Genomic DNA, 17,593 nt, shown 5'->3' with positions numbered 1-17,593 from the left:
TTGTCAATTACTTGCAACACTTCAGCATTTTTATAAAGTAATCGTGCACACCAGTAAAAACGCCTTTTGGGGCGACCAACGGAGTGAGCGGGAGGGTGGGCCTTGCACGTGCGAAATTGCGAGGGGGTACCACCAAATAACTTGTGCACTGCACCCCAAGACCTACTAACCGGTCCCTAGTGATGTGACAAATTTGAGCGCAATCGGCCCAGCCGTTCTTGAGATCTGGAAGCGGCACCCTGCATGTGCGCACGTGCCAACTGGGTCCCAACTGACTTTTGCACGGCACCCTACCAACTGCTCCCTAACCGTGTACCAAATTTGAGCGCAATCAGTACAGGCGGCTTCGAGATCTGGAATCGACCCCTGCGCGTGCGCACGTGTAACAGCACCCCAAATCTGGCACATGGATATGCATGGCTTAGTGGGTGCCTACCTACATGCTAACTTTCAGCTCAATCTTTCGGTAAAAATATTTTCGGGTCATGTCAGGTCACCGAGCTATGACCTCACAATAGGTAAAACCTCCGACTCTTTTTGACAAAATCGTACATCTGGCGTAACTGGACGCGATCCCATCGACAAGAACGAAATTATTCTGTGACTTATGTCAGATTTTGACAGGACATGAAACATTACATCGTATATTGACCTTTCTAAGGTCAACAAAGGTCATTGACCTCGCATGTCTGTGTTTAGTAGGGTTTCTTGAGGTCCTGAATCCGAATCTGTGGTTCAATCTTCATCTAAATGCTTTCAAAATTGTTCCTCGATCTTTACAAGGTCACCTCAGGTCAATTAGGACAGTCCTCGCCAGCGGCGGGTGTGACTCTCGTGTTCCCGGGGACTATGTCACGCCAGTAATGACTGAACTGCAGTGAACTATGCATCATTTTGTTGCTAATTCATTGAGAAACACGGTCGTGAAAGTTTCATGTTGATATCTTTCATAGATTTGCCATTATTGGCTAAATAGCTTGGAAAATTTTAGCTTTTCCCCGTAATTTGATCGTTGACTAGCCAAAACGGAGTCAAATATTGACCTAGGATAAAAATATAGGTATCACCAGTTGCGAATACTCGTAAAGAGCAATCGACTTGTCTTTGTAGGGAAGCGCTACGACGCTTAGTTTCGAAACGCCAGGAGGTCGGATCCCCCCCCCCCCCAGGCCGCGTTACGAAAAATGCCCTGCCAGGGCGAGGGTTATAATAGCACGATCTAGGCGTCCAAAAAAGGGGTGTGATATTGATACGCAACGTAGCATTTGATGAGCGGCTTGGTAATAGTTAGATTGTCCTGGAGTGACTCAATTCAGTTAAGTTCTGGAACACTTGCAAGCTATTAAAAAGATATCTAGGCGCGTCCAGTGAATGTTGGAAGGTATTGGAAAGTAATTACATGGAAAGTATGGAAAGTGTACACACAGCGAATATTTTCTACTCAGATCATGACGTTAAGTGTGTAAAATAACAAATGCAATAGCGATTGAAATGAACATTTTTTGTAGGTTCACAAGTGAACAAGAGGTGCCAGGTGGATCATAGGTGGACCCCGGAAAAGAAAGGGAGATCGATTTCACCTGCCAACTTCGGTACCCTAACGCCATCTATGAATTTTCAAATTAATTTGGGTAATTTTATCACGCATTTTTGTAACATAATTAGACTATTGCCAACACGTTTTCGTGATATCACCAACGAAGAAACCGATTTATGTTGCATTTTGTGTGCTTCCTAATTCGATTACCTGTATCCGCCTTTTATTTTTCGAAATGGTTATATTTATGATTCATGTTAATATTTGGTTCATTCTGCATCGATCGGCAGTAATTATTTCAAAATTGGTTAACCCGGCAGGCGGTGGGCCTCCCAGCCACCTTCCGCGCGGTGGGGGGGGGGGCATTTTTTGCCCCCCCTCGTATCTCCGAAACTACTGGACGGATCCGGAAAATTCAAACGGCGTTCGATAGTTCTGTCAAATTTGTTGAAGGAAACCAAATTTCATTGACCTCGGGGTCACCGATGACGTCACAGGTCAGGTCAAAGATAAAATGTTTCACCGTTCACGGGGCCTCTAGGGAAAGCGCTATAACACCGAGTAAAACGCATTTTGTCGAAAATCAGCGATAAGCCGTCAGTTGTCTAGTACATACGTTGCTATTAGAGGTCACTGGTCATACCAGGTCAGCTCACAGGTCAGGTCACCAAAGGTCACCAAGGGTCACCACATGAACCCAACTTTACTAAAGTTGTGGGATGCATGTTTTATGGCCAGTTTTTCATTCCCAACTCAATGGTATTGGTTATAAGACCATCAGGTACGGTTTAGGTCACTTTCTGGTGGAGGTCAGGTCAAAAGAGGTCAGATTTCAAAGTTGATATTTTTGCATAAAATGGGCATCGGTTCGATGCATCTCGTCAAGGGGAGTCTAATGGTGGTCTTTGTTTTGCGCTACGAGGTCTAGAATTGCTAAAATTTGAGTTTGAAAATTTGACGTCATCAATTTTAAACAGTTTTTTCGCTATAACTTGGCCAAAAAATAGGTATTGATCTCAAAGTTGGTATGTAGATAGAAGGCGGTAGGGACTATCACATATATTCCGGTTTTTTCGAAATTCAAAAAACTTATTGGATTTGTCGGCTATTATATTCAAAAAATATATTTTTTGATTTTTGGGGTCAAAATCCAAAAAATTCGAAAAACCGAAATAGCAGTTTTGTAGCCCTCTTAATTCCACACCTTTTATGTTCAAAACATTTTTCTGTATCTCTAAAGCTGTAGGCCTGACAGCTCTTCCCGCGAAACCTTTTTTTGGGTCGAAAATGGCAAAAATGACGTCACTCTGACGTCATTAGCGGCCAACCTATCATAGCCTTTGGAAAAATTTTTGGTCACCATGTGCGCTAGCTACTCCCGGGAGGGTAGGGGAGAGTGGGGCAAAGCGGCCACCCGGGGCAAAGCGGCCACCCATCGTTTTAGCCCTTCATAGCTGGCGTCAGTTCCAATTTATGGTTTCCAATTATACTTCTCTCCACGGTCGTTCAAATGAGCCAGACCGGGGTTTCAGGCCCATCACCATAGTTCTGTGAAACACGGAAAAGCATTTCTTGCCAGGTTACCAACTATGTTTACAATTTTTAAATGTTATGTTATTCCATAACCGTTTGGAATTTTTATAAGCAATCTTGTCCATGCATTGCATGGTTATCGTACATGTATTCTACCAATTTTAATGTTTTTTACCCCACTAATAGCTAAGCTGGAATATTTTTGTCTCGGACGGTATTCGCGGGGCAAAGTGGCCGGGGCAAAGTGGCCACCCCCCAATTGGCCATAAGTTGCTTCCATCTGGATAAAAAACATTATTTATATTCAAATGTGTCGTCATGCAATCATCTTGGCCACTTCTCAGTTGCACGAGTTACCAAATAATGCAAATAAATGTTTATTGTCATGAAAATCGTTTTTTTGTTTACATACAGGTGGAAGATGATAAAGTAAACATCCATCCTCGCTTAACCTTGTCACCATCAAATACCCTAGTCGTACACGAGGCAATTATTTTGTTTCTCATATCGGGACTCGAGAAGACGCCGGTGGCCGCTTTGCCCCAGGGTATGGGGCAAAGTGGCCAATATGCATAGGTTCAAAGTTTTGTCAATATCCTTCATATGTGAACGCCTTTGGAAATAAAAGCCTGGAAGGTTAACCCTCGCCGGACCTATTGCTTTTCTACATACGCGCCGGCCGAGGGGAGGGGGGGTGAGCGGGTACGATCCCCCTCGCCGTTTCGCCCCTGGTGGAGCTAGCGCGTGTCAGAAAAAAGAGCGTGTGTGCCGTTACGAGGCGCAGAGATTGGTACCCGATTTTAAGGTCCTAGGTCAACCGGTGACCTCTGAGCTCAGGTCAAGTGCCCCAAGGTACGGTTCAGTTTTTGACGAATAACTTCGCAAAAAACGGTCCAAAAAACGGTCGCAGAGCCACGATTTTGGCAGCATCGTGTTCGCCTCGCTCAGGCGCGTCGAATGATATACTTTTTATTTGGGTCAGGTCAACTTAGGGTGTTGCCCTCAGGTCACGGTCAGTTCAGCGCCCCCAGGTCACGAAGTTGGTCGAAAGAGGTCATGTCGCATATCATTCGATTCGGCAGGTCTTCCTGAGTTCATTGGTGGCTTTCCTGGCTCGCTAGCTCAATTTGATCGGGAGTGATTGACGAAAAACTAAAATGGCCTTGATGACGTTGTAAATGACGTCACGCAAGGTCAACATTGCAAAAGTGACGCATGTAACCTTGCAAGGAGTACGTCAAATCACGATTCTGTGTGCTTGAGATAGTTGGAGATCGTTCCCGGCGCCAGAATAGCAGTTTTCATTTTTCCCCATTGACTTTTAATGGGGAAGTCACGAAAATGACCTGACCTCATATGACCTTTAGGAAAAATCCGAGATATACAAGTTGTGAGACTCGTTATGGATACTAGATCCTGCAAGTTTCATTTCCCTGTGAGTTTCCTCTGGGAGGGCGTTGTGAAGTTGCGACATCTGAAGACGGTGCAGAGGTCCACTTATAACGTCATAGGTCAGTGACCTGACCTGACTCGAAAATGCCGTTGGTGTCAAAAGATCTGGCTTGAATCAAAGGTTAGGTATGCCAAGTTCCAGCTTTCCATCGCCAGTGTGTTAGGAGCTATCGCGGAAAAAAACCCTAGGGGGGGGGGGGCGGCACCCGCCGTCCCCCCATCGGCCGGCGAGGGTTAATTGAGTACCTTATTGCTTCGTTTGTGTATGTGCATGTAGAACATTTACCTCTTGAATGATACACCATAAACTGCGTTTGAATTTCAGTTATTTTTGGGTAGGTATATAATTTATGCTAGCGGCTGCAAAACGCCAACAGTAGATGCGATGAAAGAGACACCTCAGTGGACTCGCTTCACGAATAGGACCCCCCAATTCCCAGTGCTCTGGAGCCGCCCCTGGTAAAGTTATGAACTTGAAATTTTCAGGGAATGTGCCCAATTTAGTTTTAGGAAAAGTCAGAAAATTTCAGCATCGTAGCTTCAGCGGTTTCGGAGATATTTCCGGAAAACCTGAGGGGTGGATAAAAACAACCCCCCTGCCACTAATAACTAGGGTTAAGCGTTTGCAAGCAAGGTTGCCTAGCGCAATATATAGCCCCACTGCAAAAGGAATGTTTTAAACATTTTCCTCATCTATTTGCCCCAATTAGCAACAATGCATCGCAATATAGCCACTTCTGGATTGTAAAGCATTTTATAGCATGTAAAATGGTAGGTATATGGATGTCTTCGGAGCCAGGTATCAGTGCGTTTTGTGAATTCTACAGTGATTGTTTGTAGCGCGATATCTGATGTCGGTCATTTATCTATCAGTATGTCTGTCATTTAGCACTGCTTTAAGTGAATACTATTTACCTTTCTAATGACGGTCACGTTGTAAGGAAGCCCCTACTTGGTAAAAAAAAAAAAAAAAAAAAATCCGAAGGCCATCAGTGCGAAGTTATCTTTTGCAGAGAAATGAAACTTGCAGGAAGAAGCATCTTCTCAACTTGCAGGTAGCTATATCTCGGATCGTAAGGGACACTGTCTCAGGCGACCTTATGACCAGCTCACTGAGGGGCGAAGATCACGATGCTGCACCAGTTTTACGAACAGTGAATGAAAGGTATCATGTGATAACATATACAAAGTTATTGTGCATCCTCTTTTGACACGTTTTTGCTATAATAGGCGGATCCAGGCGTCCAAAAGGGGGGGGGGGTTATTTTTTACCTCCCAACATAGGTGCCCTGACACCGCCTATGCATGACCAATACAATTTTAGTCGTTCTCTCATAAGAAAATTGTAACATAACAAGACCATTGCCACCCTTTTTAGAAACAGTACCAACAAAAACCTTATTTACTATACTTTTTGTGTACCCCCAATCTCAATGATCTGTATCCGCCTATGATTTTTGAAAATGCATATTTTTAGGATCCATGTGAATTCCTGGTTCATTCTCTATCGATCGGCAAAAGTTGCGTTAAGATTGGTTCAGAAACCTGGCCGTGATAAGCAGTCTAAAAGGTATCTGCAATTTGCCCGTTTTTACCCCCCTCTACCCGCCTATTGACATTTTTTTTTTTTAGAAATGTAGATCTCGTCGAGCGAAATCGAATGCCGTTTGAATTTTGAAAATCGGCTCGTTAGATCTCGAGATATCAAGGGGGGTCGTAAACAGCCCCCCCTGCCACTAATAGGGGGTAGCCAGGAGCCTGCCACTAATAGGGTTAAGTATTGTTGGTTTTTGAAACGGTTCTTCGTCTAAACCTATTGTCCGAAGGCCACGTTACTGACACTCATACGAAAACGGAACATTAAATGCATTTTCTATGCAAACGAAACTCATAATCAGGTGACAACCAAAGTATAGCGTCTTACCATACCCGTAATATAAAACACCCCGTTTCGAAATGTCTTGGAAAAGCTCATTCACGCTCGAATGCAGCATACCAGTGCTTTATGCATTATTTTGTTTAATGGTTGAAAGATAAGGTCTTTAAAATAGTATATGGCATAGTGCGTTATATAGGCTGTGAGTTTTGCACCGATGAACTTGTGACCATGGTTTGTACCTATGTATGTATGCATAACACTCCAATGTATGTACAGTCTGCTTTTCTTTTTGCTCTATCTTAGATCAAAAGTTATAAGCGAAAAACATTTGACCTAATTTAGCGAAATTTTTACATTTATATCCCCCAAAAACTCCCTAAATATTGACCTAGAGCAACCAAATTTGCACAGGGGTGAGAACTCCAAGGAGCCCACCTACCTACCAAATTTGGTGTTTCTAGGTGCCATAGGAGCCAAATGCCCTGCCAGGGCGAGGGTTAAAAGTACCGCGCAAAGTGACGGTGGATCCATCAACCCTGACCGAGGAAGGGCCTGCTATAATTTGAAAGTCACCGAACCAATTGACCTGGGGAATGGACGAGGATATCCATTGTTTCGGTGACTAGCAGTCCTTCCTCGGTCAGGCTTGATGGATCCACTGTTGCTTTGCGCGGTACTTTTAAGACATACTGTGCAATGACGTAAGCTTTAAAACCTACCACGTGGAGGCTTGAGATCGTAAATAAATAAATATAGATAAATACCTAATAGTACATGGTCAAATAACTAGTCTAGCGGTGACACACTTCCCCTCGCCAGTATTGGTGTTTTGACAGCCGCAAACGTATAAGGGCGGGGGAAGTCCGTTGGACCCCCTTGCCGTCTCACCCCTGATCGAGCTAGAGCTTCGCGAAACAACGAGCGTGTTTCCCGTGACAAGAGGAAGCCGATGATACCCAATTTTAAGGTCCTAGGTCATTGGTTGACCTTCCAAGCCAGGTCAATGGCCCAAAAGTCGGGAAAATCGAGACCAGTTAGGTCGTAAAGTGTGGCTGCTACGGGGTTATTCGGGGTTCTGATCACGAATATCATGTTAGTTTTTATCACAGATGATGTCTTCATGCTTTTAGGCCAGGTCGGGTCAGGTCAGTTCAGGTCAACCAGTAGTGGTTTTGCCGGGTATTCGTAGTAGGTGTCAACCGCCTCTGACAGCTTCGTAACATGTTACAATGGCACCAAAACTACTTCGTAAATGCTCATATGGTTGCTAAATTCGAATTAAGCTAAAAAAAACTAGCCTAGAAACATGTAAAAGTAAACCGAGCTCATTTAAGGTCAGTGACCTGTCCTGAGCTTCAAGTGAACTTGACACCCACCCTAACGCATAGGAGCAATATCATATCACATGTTTGAACCCTTGAAACCACGAAAAGAGTGCAAACGCGCGGCTAAGAGGAGACGACATACGCCGAATCGCGATTCCGGCCAAACATGGTCTCGAAAAGTAGGTCACAGGTCAAAGGTCATTTGCGTCAGGGTCATGAAATTGTTAGGGTAGGTGTAAAATTGATGAACGCGAGGGTAATGAAAGTTCCGTCGCGATCAGCGGGTTTTTACGCGAGTTATTTGCGAAAACCGAGAGGGGGCTGTTCGACCCCCCCCCCCCCCCACCTATACCGGCGAGGGCTAAGGGGGAGGGGCGTTTCTCACGGTTCTTCCTACCTAAGATCATTGTTAAGATCTGAAATGAGAAATCATAAAACATGGCTCACAGCAGGGCTGAAGCGTGAAATACGCAAGCATGGCTACTCAAGCTCGATCAGCTCAACGATTAAAAAAGCAGTTCAGGCTCTCCGCCGATGATGACAGCCTGGTCGGGTAGTTCGCTCCGCGGCAGGGTCCGTCTACTTTGTGCGGCGCGGCACGGCGCGGCGGGGGGGGGGAAGGCGGCGATGCGTCTGAAAGGCGACGCTCGGACGTCCCGGGAATCACCTGTCACCATGCGGCGCGGCGGTCGGTACCTCCGACCCTTCCCATTGTTACCTGACTGCGGGTGCCGGTTCCCCCGGAAGGGTCACTTTGGTATGCGAAATCTTCACTCGTTAATCGGACAGGAGGGGAGCAGTAGACATTCGATGGAGTAGGCGATTCGGGCGTAGGTCAGCCGGGCGTAGACATTCGATGGAGTAGGCGATTCGGGCGTAGGTCAGCCGGGCGTAGGTCAGCCGGGCGTAGACATTCGATGGAGTAGGCGATTCGGGCGTAGGTCAGCCGGGCGTAGGTCAGCCGGGCGTAGACATTCGATGAAGTAGGCGATTCGGGCGTAGGTCAGCCGGGCGTAGGTCAGCCGGGCGTAGACATTCGATGGAGTAGGCGATTCGGGCGTAGGTTAGCCGGGCGTAGGTCACCCGGGCGTAGACATTCGATGGAGTAGGCGATTCGGGCGTAGGTCAGCCGGGCGTAGGTCACCCGGGCGTAGACATTCGATGGAGTAGGCGATTCGGGCGTAGGTCAGCCGGGCGTAGGTCACCCGGGCGTAGACATTCGATGGAGTAGGCAATTCGGGCGTAGGTCAGCCGGGCGTAGGCCACCCGGGCGTAGATCACCCGGGCCTGAGCCGATTAAGACAACCAATCAGCTTCCCCCGCCGCCTGCTGGATCCGCCGCTGGCCGGCACTGGCAGTCCCAATCGAGTACCAATGAGTCCCAAATGCGGCCCGAATAGTTCCAAATGTTAACACGCGCGGCTATGCATTTGGTATCATTTGGGACTTATTTGAAACTGCAATTTGCACTGCCCATTGAGTTCAACATTATTTGGAACTAATTGTTACTAGAAATTAGGAGAAGCACCCTCCGAGTCGACGAGTGTGTAAACCAAAAATGAGCCTGATCTGACTTGTAAGCCGGCGGCCAGAGCCCAAAATGTTAACAAGCCAAAATGCTAATATTTTTTACTTTGACCTGACCTGTGACGTCATCGGTGACCTCGAGGTCAATGAAATGAGGCTTCGTTCGACAGTTTTTTTCCGGGGCTATCAGACGCCGTTTTAATGTTGACGATCGGCCCAGTAGTTTCGGAGTCGGGAGGGGGGCTATGAAGAGCCCCCCCCCCCCCAGTAGAGCGTGTTATACGCAGACGCCAATGGGGCGCGGGTTAACCCGCGCGGGGCTGGGGGGTAAATTTTACCCCCCTTGCGAATTTTTGCAATGTCTCAAAAACGGCGGCGCACAGCGTTCCCAAACTTTCAGTACCTTTTTTTACATCAATTTGACATGTTCCCTGAAAATTTGAGTGAAATCCTTCGGAAATGTTTTGAGAAAATGACGTTTTAGTGACGTCATGTTCGCCATTTTCGCCTCAAAAACGGTAAAAATTCAAACGCCGCTAACATCTTCATTTTTAAGGGAATCAAGACGTAACAAAAAAAAAGTTATACGTGATTTCTCTTTGTCTATCAAAGGGCTATCTCGGTTTTTTGAAAAATTTTGATTTTAGCACAATTTTTTAAAAAACTGACTTTTTTGGGAAAATAATTATAAAATCCAAAATTTTGCGTGTATCGAAAAAACCGGAATATATGTCAGAGAAGTGGTCCATGTGCACCTACATACCAATTTTTAGAAGAATTGGTTCAAAAATGTGGGAGTTATTCAAAATTTTATGACGTCACGACAAACAAATTTTTTGAAAAAATGATTTTTTTGGAAGTTCTAGACCTCGTACGGTATCAAAAATAGCACCATTCGATTCGCCGTGAAAAATTGCATCAGATGGACATCTTTGTAGGCCTTAACAACCAACTTCAAAATTTGACCTCACTTGACCTGACCTTGACCTGACCTCGACCTGAAATTCATCCAGATGTGGTCCATATCACCTATTGAGTGTGCCTATTGAATTCTATGGATAAAATGACCCATAAAACATGTGTCGCACATGCCCTTTTCTACATTTTGTTTTTGGTGACCTGACCTGACCTGACCTGACTTGACCTTGACCTTGACCTCTGAATGATATTGTATGCAAGGAATATTGTCTTGGTAGCCTAAGAACACGTTTTGGGCAATCAGTCTCAGTCCATGACTCCATTCTTCGGCAACTACGGTGCAAGGCCGATACTGTGGAAACTTGCGATTTGTACCCTTGACCTGACCTTGACCTTGACCTCAAACTTTAATTTAAGTACATGTTTTTAGTTGTTCGTGATGAGATCTTTCGATTGGCGTTTGAATTTTCCAAATCGGACCATTAGTTCGGGAGATAACAGGGGGTAAAATTTACCCCTCCCCAGCCCCGCGCGTTCGGCTGGAGACCCCAGCCCCGCGCGTTCGGCTGGAGACCCCAGCTCCGCGCGTTCTGCTGGAGACCCCAGCCCCGCGCGGGTTAAGAGACCATCATATCAAGTTAAAGCCTTCCGAACGGCAATTTCAATGAGCTTACAATAATTTCCCAAATCGCCTTTAACTGTGTCACATGCCAAGAATACGCTGAAATACTAGTGTGTACAGAAGCAACTGGGGGTCCCTGTACCATTCGAGGTGTTTCCCACCAACAGTGACATTAATCGATATCCGACCGCGTCGCTGACGTGTGCATCGAGAACCGTGGCTCCAAGGTCTAACGTGTGCCCCTGCGCTTGGCAGACTGCACGTGTGCTGAGTTTCGAGCAAATCCGCCAGTTGAGCGGCCCGGTGTCTGCCGAGCTGCTCGCTGGCGTCCAGGACAGCCTCTCGGCTCAGGTCACCGAGACACTGCAGCTCCGCCAGCAGTCGGTCCGCACAGCCAGCCACCTGGTGGGCGACGAGCAGACTTGCTGGGCCACCAGGTCAGTCTCGCTCAAACAACACCGTCTCAGCAGCTGAACATAGCAAACCAGGTGGAGACCCCACCTGTACCCATTGGCGACTAATGCACCATTTGATTTTGTTAGAATGAGCTGCTCCATTGGCCCGGGGATGATTTTCTAGTGAAGGGGGTGGGGACTGCGAGCCTTAAATACCTGATATAGTGCATATGAAGCAGTGGCATAGCCAGGGGGCTAGGGGGCGCGTGCCCCCATCGGTTTCATGGGCCCCTCCGGTCTGGGGGGCCCTGCGGCGCCAGTTGACCACTGAGGGTCCACGCTGGCCACAGTTCGACTGAGAAAGCTTCCATAGGGCTGGTCAGAGCACCTTATGGGCCCCTACGTAGCCACATTAACATCTCCATAAGGGCCTCACGCCGGCTTCTGAGGATCCCTTGGCGGCCTCTGAGGGCCCGTTGCCTGTCTCCGAAGGTCGCTTACCGGCCTCTGAGGGCCCCTTGCCTGCTTCTTACCGGCCAGCTCTAGGGGCCCCACACCAAGTTTTCTGAGGGCCTACATTAGTTCCTCTTCAGGCACATTCGGCGGTTCTGAGGGCCCCACAGACCCACACCAGCAACCCTGACGGCCCAACACTGGTGGCTCTGAGGGCAGGGCAGGGCAGGGATGTAAAAAAGCCCTAGCTAGTTAGATGAAAGTAGATAATATAAGTTCTATAGAAAAATGTTGATGTGAATAATGTAGGATTTGTGGTTCTTAACCCGACGGGGGGGGGGGGGTATCCGCCCCCCTGAGGTTTTTCGTGTATAGCGCGTAAACCGCGGCGCTATGCGCCGCGAACTTTGGCATGACTTTATATTGAATAAATTTAATAGTCGACTCATTAATTGTTATGCATCTGATGTGTTCATTTTGACGCACCTTATTTGCGAGGATTTCAGCACCAATAATGAAAAAGTAGCATGATATTGGGTCCCCTTGTCTACATCCCCTGTTTAAATTTATGATCTGCTCTGATAAATGTCCGTTATAGGCTATACGCGAGAAAATTCGTCTATGCAAGCACCAGAACATTTTGATGAACTTTTCACCGAAATTGAACATTTTCAGACATTTTCCCAAAAATTTCCAATTCATCACATCAAAAGCAGTTTTGAAGTCAATTGAAAGAAGTAGTCCCTCGATTTTGCTGTGATATGTTTCCCATATAACATCGTAAGTTGCACGGATATTTTCCCCGATAAATCTATTTTTCATGAAAGCTGTTTGATCCGCATGTATAATCGAACTCAACACCGTCTTAGTCTATTTGCAATAGTTCCTGCAAGTATCTTATACGTAGAATTTAGAAGGGTGATAGGTCTCCAGCTTGATATCTGGTTCCTCGGTTTAGACGGTTTAGGTACCAGAGTTATCAACCCTTCTCTTTGGGTTATTGATAACTCGCCTCTCTCCAATCCGAAAAGCAAGGACCTATATACAAAGTGTTTCATGTCACACCAAAAAACTTTATAAAAATCGTACGGGAATCCATCAGAACCTGGGCTTTTGTTATTACTAAACTGACGTAATGTTACTCCCAGTTCTTCTACCGTTATATCCTTTTCTAGGCTTTGGGACATGGTGTGCACGTTTGAACCTCCTACCTTTCAAGGTCAGGAGATTCAGAAACGGAAGGGTGGAACAGAAACGGCATCCTTGAGCCGCTCTCACTTGGTGAACAATTTAACAAAAAGTTGTGCTTGGACAACAAATCCCAGCCAATTATACATTATGCAACAAATTATGCAACACAGTGAAATTTGCTGTGTCAACTGGTGTCTCCATACCCATATCCCCAACATTCAGTGAACATGTCCCCAACGCGTTCAGTTGGTGTCCCGAGGCAGACAATAGACGGGCAGGCGGCGGCCGAAGTTCAACGTTAGGCGCTACGACACTGAGGACACGGCAATCTATTAGCAGGACACCAACCGCTCAAAGAGAACCAAAATTATAAACCTCCTCATTATGAAACGCATTGGCAGCTCATAAAGCGTTAGGTGACGCAAGTTTACAATCATAGGCCCGTTGGAAACCACCCGTTATCTTCACGCGCGAGCAAAGGCCATACTCCACTAACTTAACCCTCGCCCGTATTGGTGTTTTTCCAGCCGCGAACGTATAAGGGGGGGGGGGGGGTCCGTTGGACCCCCCTTGCCGTTTCGCCCCTGATCGAGCTAGAGCTTCGCGGAAAAAACGAGCGTGTTGCCCGTGACGAGAGGGAGCCGATGATACCCAATTCTAAGGTCCTAGGTCATTGGTTGACCTTGCAGGTCAGGTCAATGACCCAAAAGTCGGGAAAATCGGGACCTGTTAGAACGTCGTAAAGTGTGGCTGCTATGAGGTTTTTCGGGGTGCTGATCACGAATATCATGTTAGTTTTGATCACAGATGATGTCGTCATGCATTTAGTCCAGGTCGGGTCAGGTCAGGTCAGGTCAACCAGTAGGGGCCCTGCCGGGTATTCCTAGTAGGTGTCAACCGCCTCTGACAGCTCCGTAACATGTTACGAAGGCACCAAAACTACTTCGTAAATGTTCATATGGTTGCTAAATTGGAATTCAGCTAAAAAAAAACTGGCCTAGAAACATGTAAAACTCGAAAAAGTGAACCGAGGTCATCAAAGGTCAATGACCTGACCTGACCTTCAGGTGACCTTGACACCCACCATAATGCATGGGGGCAACACCATATCACATGTTTGAACGCTTGAAACCACGAAAAGACTGCAAACGCGCCGCTAATGCGAGGCGACATACGCCGAATCGCGATTCTGGCCAAACATGGTCTCGAAAAGTAGTTCACAGGGCAAAGGTCATTTGGGTCAGGGTCATAAAATTTTCAGGGTAGGTGTAAAATTGAATAACGCGAGGGTACTGAAAGTTTCGTCGCGCTCGGCCGCTTTTTACGCGAGTTATTCGCGGAAAACCATGGGGGGGGGGTCCGTTCGACCCCCCCCCCCTATACGGGCGAGGGTTAACCCCTGCCGTTTTCCATATCTTAGGCTACCTGGACGGGATCTTCGGCCAGGTCAAGCTAGGAACACAGATTGGCCTTCAGGTTGTGATAAAGTCTGTGATCAGCAAGAGCATCCGGAAAGTACCTAACTGAGGCTAGTCGGGGGGCGAAACCACGAGCGTTCACTGAAAATGTGGACTTTTGGAAAATGCACTGTTAAGAGTATAACACGGTAACTTATGATATTGAAACCACTTGCCAATAAATTCGTAGTGAGCTAGTATTTGGTACCTTTTTCTAAATTCTGCTGAAGCTTTCCTAAGCTATGCTAAAAATAAATGTGGTACACTATTGTGGGACACCCTGTATCATTATATAAAGAAAAAAGGTTTGAGTTCGGATAAGGGAGGAATATCCTCCCTCACTGCATCAATGTTGGGTGGGGGCCTCGGCTCTTAAGTTGGGGGGGGGGGGATGCCAGCGTCTCTGCCCCCCCCCCCCCTGCTTGTTCCCGGGCCTATGAGCTGCTGGGAAATGCGCGGTGTCAGTGTGCCCTGGCGCACCGGAAGCAGACCGATCACGGAACATTGGGCCGCTAGGGCAGCGCCCCGGCCGCCTTACTGCCACAGAGACGGTTTTGTGACCGAGTGCCTGCTGTGTGTCAGGACCCAGATGGCGCTGGCCCGTCCGCTTGTGCTGATGAATCGACTCACCGACAAACTGAACCCCGTGGTGCGGCCGCTGATGGAGAGCATCAAACGCGAGACCGATCCTCGGCTGCAGGTAGGTCAGCGCGCTGTGTGTTAATTCCGGTTCAAATCTGGCCAAGGCTAGCATCGTGGAAACCATATGGGATACATACGAAACTAAGTTCTCAAACGAAATGGATAATACTGGCACACAATCTAGGAGGAAAATTACCAGGTCAAGTTAAGGTCATGTTCACTTATGACGTCATGAAAGGCCTGCGTCACTGGTATCAAAGATAGTGAGAATATAACCTCAAATATGATCTATTGATCCTTGCCAAAGATAGGCTTTTGTTTTCTCAATCTCTTCAAACCTTGAACTCATACATTGTTTACAAGATTGCATGTCTAAATGTATGACGTCAGCCTTGAGTGACGTCATATACGATGCTAGTGATGTCATTTGAGGTCATTTAGGTTTTTCACAAATAACTCGCGTACAAATTGCGTTAGAGAGTCGAGAAAGGCGCCATTGAACTCGTAATGAGCTGACATTGTTTACAAGATTGCATGTCTAAATGTATGACGTCAGCCTTGAGTGACGTCATATACGATGCAAGTGATGTCATTTGAGGTCATTTAGGTTTTTCACAAATAACTCGCGTACAAATTGCGTTAGAGTCGAGAAAGGCGCCATTGAACTCGTAATGAGCTGCCAAATCGAATGATATGTGACTCGATCTCTTTAACATCATGCCCTGACTTGGGCCAAATTTGACCTTATCTTGACCTGACGTCAACATTTAGCTTAACGCCGTTGATGGAAAAGTGTATCATTCAGTGCGTCTAAGCGTGATAAACACAATGACAATGAAATCGCTGTTTTGGGACCGTTTTTGTCAAAGCTATTGTCTTGATAAAAAAAAACGTTTAACGTTTATTAACCTCCTTTTCTCACTTTATCTGGTAAGCTGCTCGGTTTTAACATTATTTACTAGATGTGTCAATTGACGCCAGAGACACCAACTTCACCACCGGCGTCTATCGCAAGGAGACCAACGATGGAAGATGCCTGAATGGCAAGAGTGAGTGCCCTGATCGCTACAAGGACAGCGTAATCAAGGCCTATGTCCACCGGGCCCTGACCCACTGCTCCACTTTGCCTCTAGTTCACCAAGAACTACAACGGATCAAGCAAATCCTCGTGGACAACAGCTATGACCTCAGGAATATCGACCAGGTCATAAAGACGGCTTTAGACAAGCACCTCCGCTCGACTCAGACACCTATCAAGCGACGCAACACCATCAACCTCTACTACCAAAATCAAATGACCAACAACTACCACGCTGAAGAAACTGTGCTGAAGAACATCATCAGACGAAACTGCAAGCCGACTAACCCAGAGGACCGGATAAAGCTTACCATCTCCTACCGGAGCCCTACAACAGCATCCCTGATCATGAAAAACAACTCAACGTGCGACAAGACATCCCTCAAACAGAGCAAAACAATTGTGCATTGTGTACCACTTTAAATGCACCAAAGGAGACTGCGCGCTTCTACCGAAAAGTGGCTACATAGGCTTCACCACCACATCTCTGTCCCGACGACTGACCCTGCATCTGCAGAGCGGCGGACCACAGCAGCACACCGAGACTGAGCACAACACCCGACTGACGCGACAAGAGATCGTGGCCAGCACGTCCATCGTCGGAAGGGCTCGAGACCGCCGGCGTCTCGTCGCCCTCGAGGCCATCCTCATCAAGGAGAGAGACCCGGCCATAAATCGGCAGCTGAACGCTCGGGGTATTCTACAGCTATACGACGGGTGCCGCCTGGCCACATAAGACGTGTGTCAGGCATGATAATCGGGTCATTTCTAGTGTGTGTGTAGGTCATTTCTAGTTTATGTGTCTTCCATTATCGTGACTTTGAAATGTGTGTTAACGAGCGAGCGAGCGCAGCGAGTGAAGTGAATCTTTTCAATATAACGGAAAAATCTCAGTATGAGCGGCCCGGCCCGGCCCGGCCCGGCCTGTAACGCTTTTGAGAGGCTTATATCTTAGCAACCGCTGGACCGATTGGCCTGCGGTCTTTTTTGCTGGGTAGCCCCATTCCTTCTACCCCGTAATTGACTACTTTTGACACATCTCAGTGACCGTCGTGGCACGTGCCACGTGAAAAGTCAAGGGTGTTCAAGCTGTTTTGCAAAAGTAGTGATTTTGAGAGGCCCATATCTCAGCAGCCGCTTGGGCGATTGTCTTGCGGTAATTTTTGTAGGGTAGCTGCATCCCTTCTACCAAAGGTCGGATATTCTTGATCTATGTGAGGGACCCCACTGCACGTGCAAAATGCAAAAAGAATAGGTGCCAAATTTGTTCCCATTTCAATAACTCGGTAATTACTGGGGCGATTTCGCTGAAACTTGGCATACAGGTAGGCACCCACCAGGCAATGCATTCCCATGTGTTGCGGTTAGGGTGCTACTGCACGTGCGCACGTGCAGGGGGCGCTCCCAGATCTCAAGAACGGCTGGGCCGATTGCGCTCAAATTTGGTACACGGTTGGGGACCAGTTAGTAGGGTGCCGTGCAGAAGTCAGTTTGGACCTCTTTTGCACGTGCGCACGTGCAGAATGCCGCTTCCAGATCTCCGGAACGGCTGGGCCGATTGCGTTCAAATTTGGCACACCGCTA

The 17,593-nt window shown here is 47.1% G+C and overlaps 1 protein-coding gene across 1 annotated transcript in view; it reads left to right on the top strand.

The window, feature by feature from the left end:
* Positions 1–16,745, top strand: part of LOC122366688 (TATA-binding protein-associated factor 172-like) — a gene marked incomplete at its 5' end in the record, with an annotated part of 326,392 nt that extends 309,647 nt beyond the window's left edge. The window contains 3 exons of the mRNA XM_043339202.1: positions 11,049–11,230; positions 14,872–15,004; positions 16,527–16,745. Of these exons, the coding sequence (XP_043195137.1) occupies positions 11,049–11,230; positions 14,872–15,004; positions 16,527–16,745 (534 nt within the window). The remainder of the gene's footprint in view (positions 1–11,048; positions 11,231–14,871; positions 15,005–16,526) is intronic.
* Between the last annotated feature and the right edge of the window lie 848 nt (positions 16,746–17,593).

Source organism: Amphibalanus amphitrite, unplaced genomic scaffold, assembly GCF_019059575.1.
Source record: "Amphibalanus amphitrite isolate SeventyFive unplaced genomic scaffold, NRLGWU_Aamphi_draft 000824F_arrow, whole genome shotgun sequence".
Taxonomy (NCBI): domain Eukaryota; kingdom Metazoa; phylum Arthropoda; class Thecostraca; order Balanomorpha; family Balanidae; genus Amphibalanus; species Amphibalanus amphitrite.
Note: the sequence above shows the minus strand (reverse complement) of the source record. Positions and strands in the feature narration are given on the sequence as shown.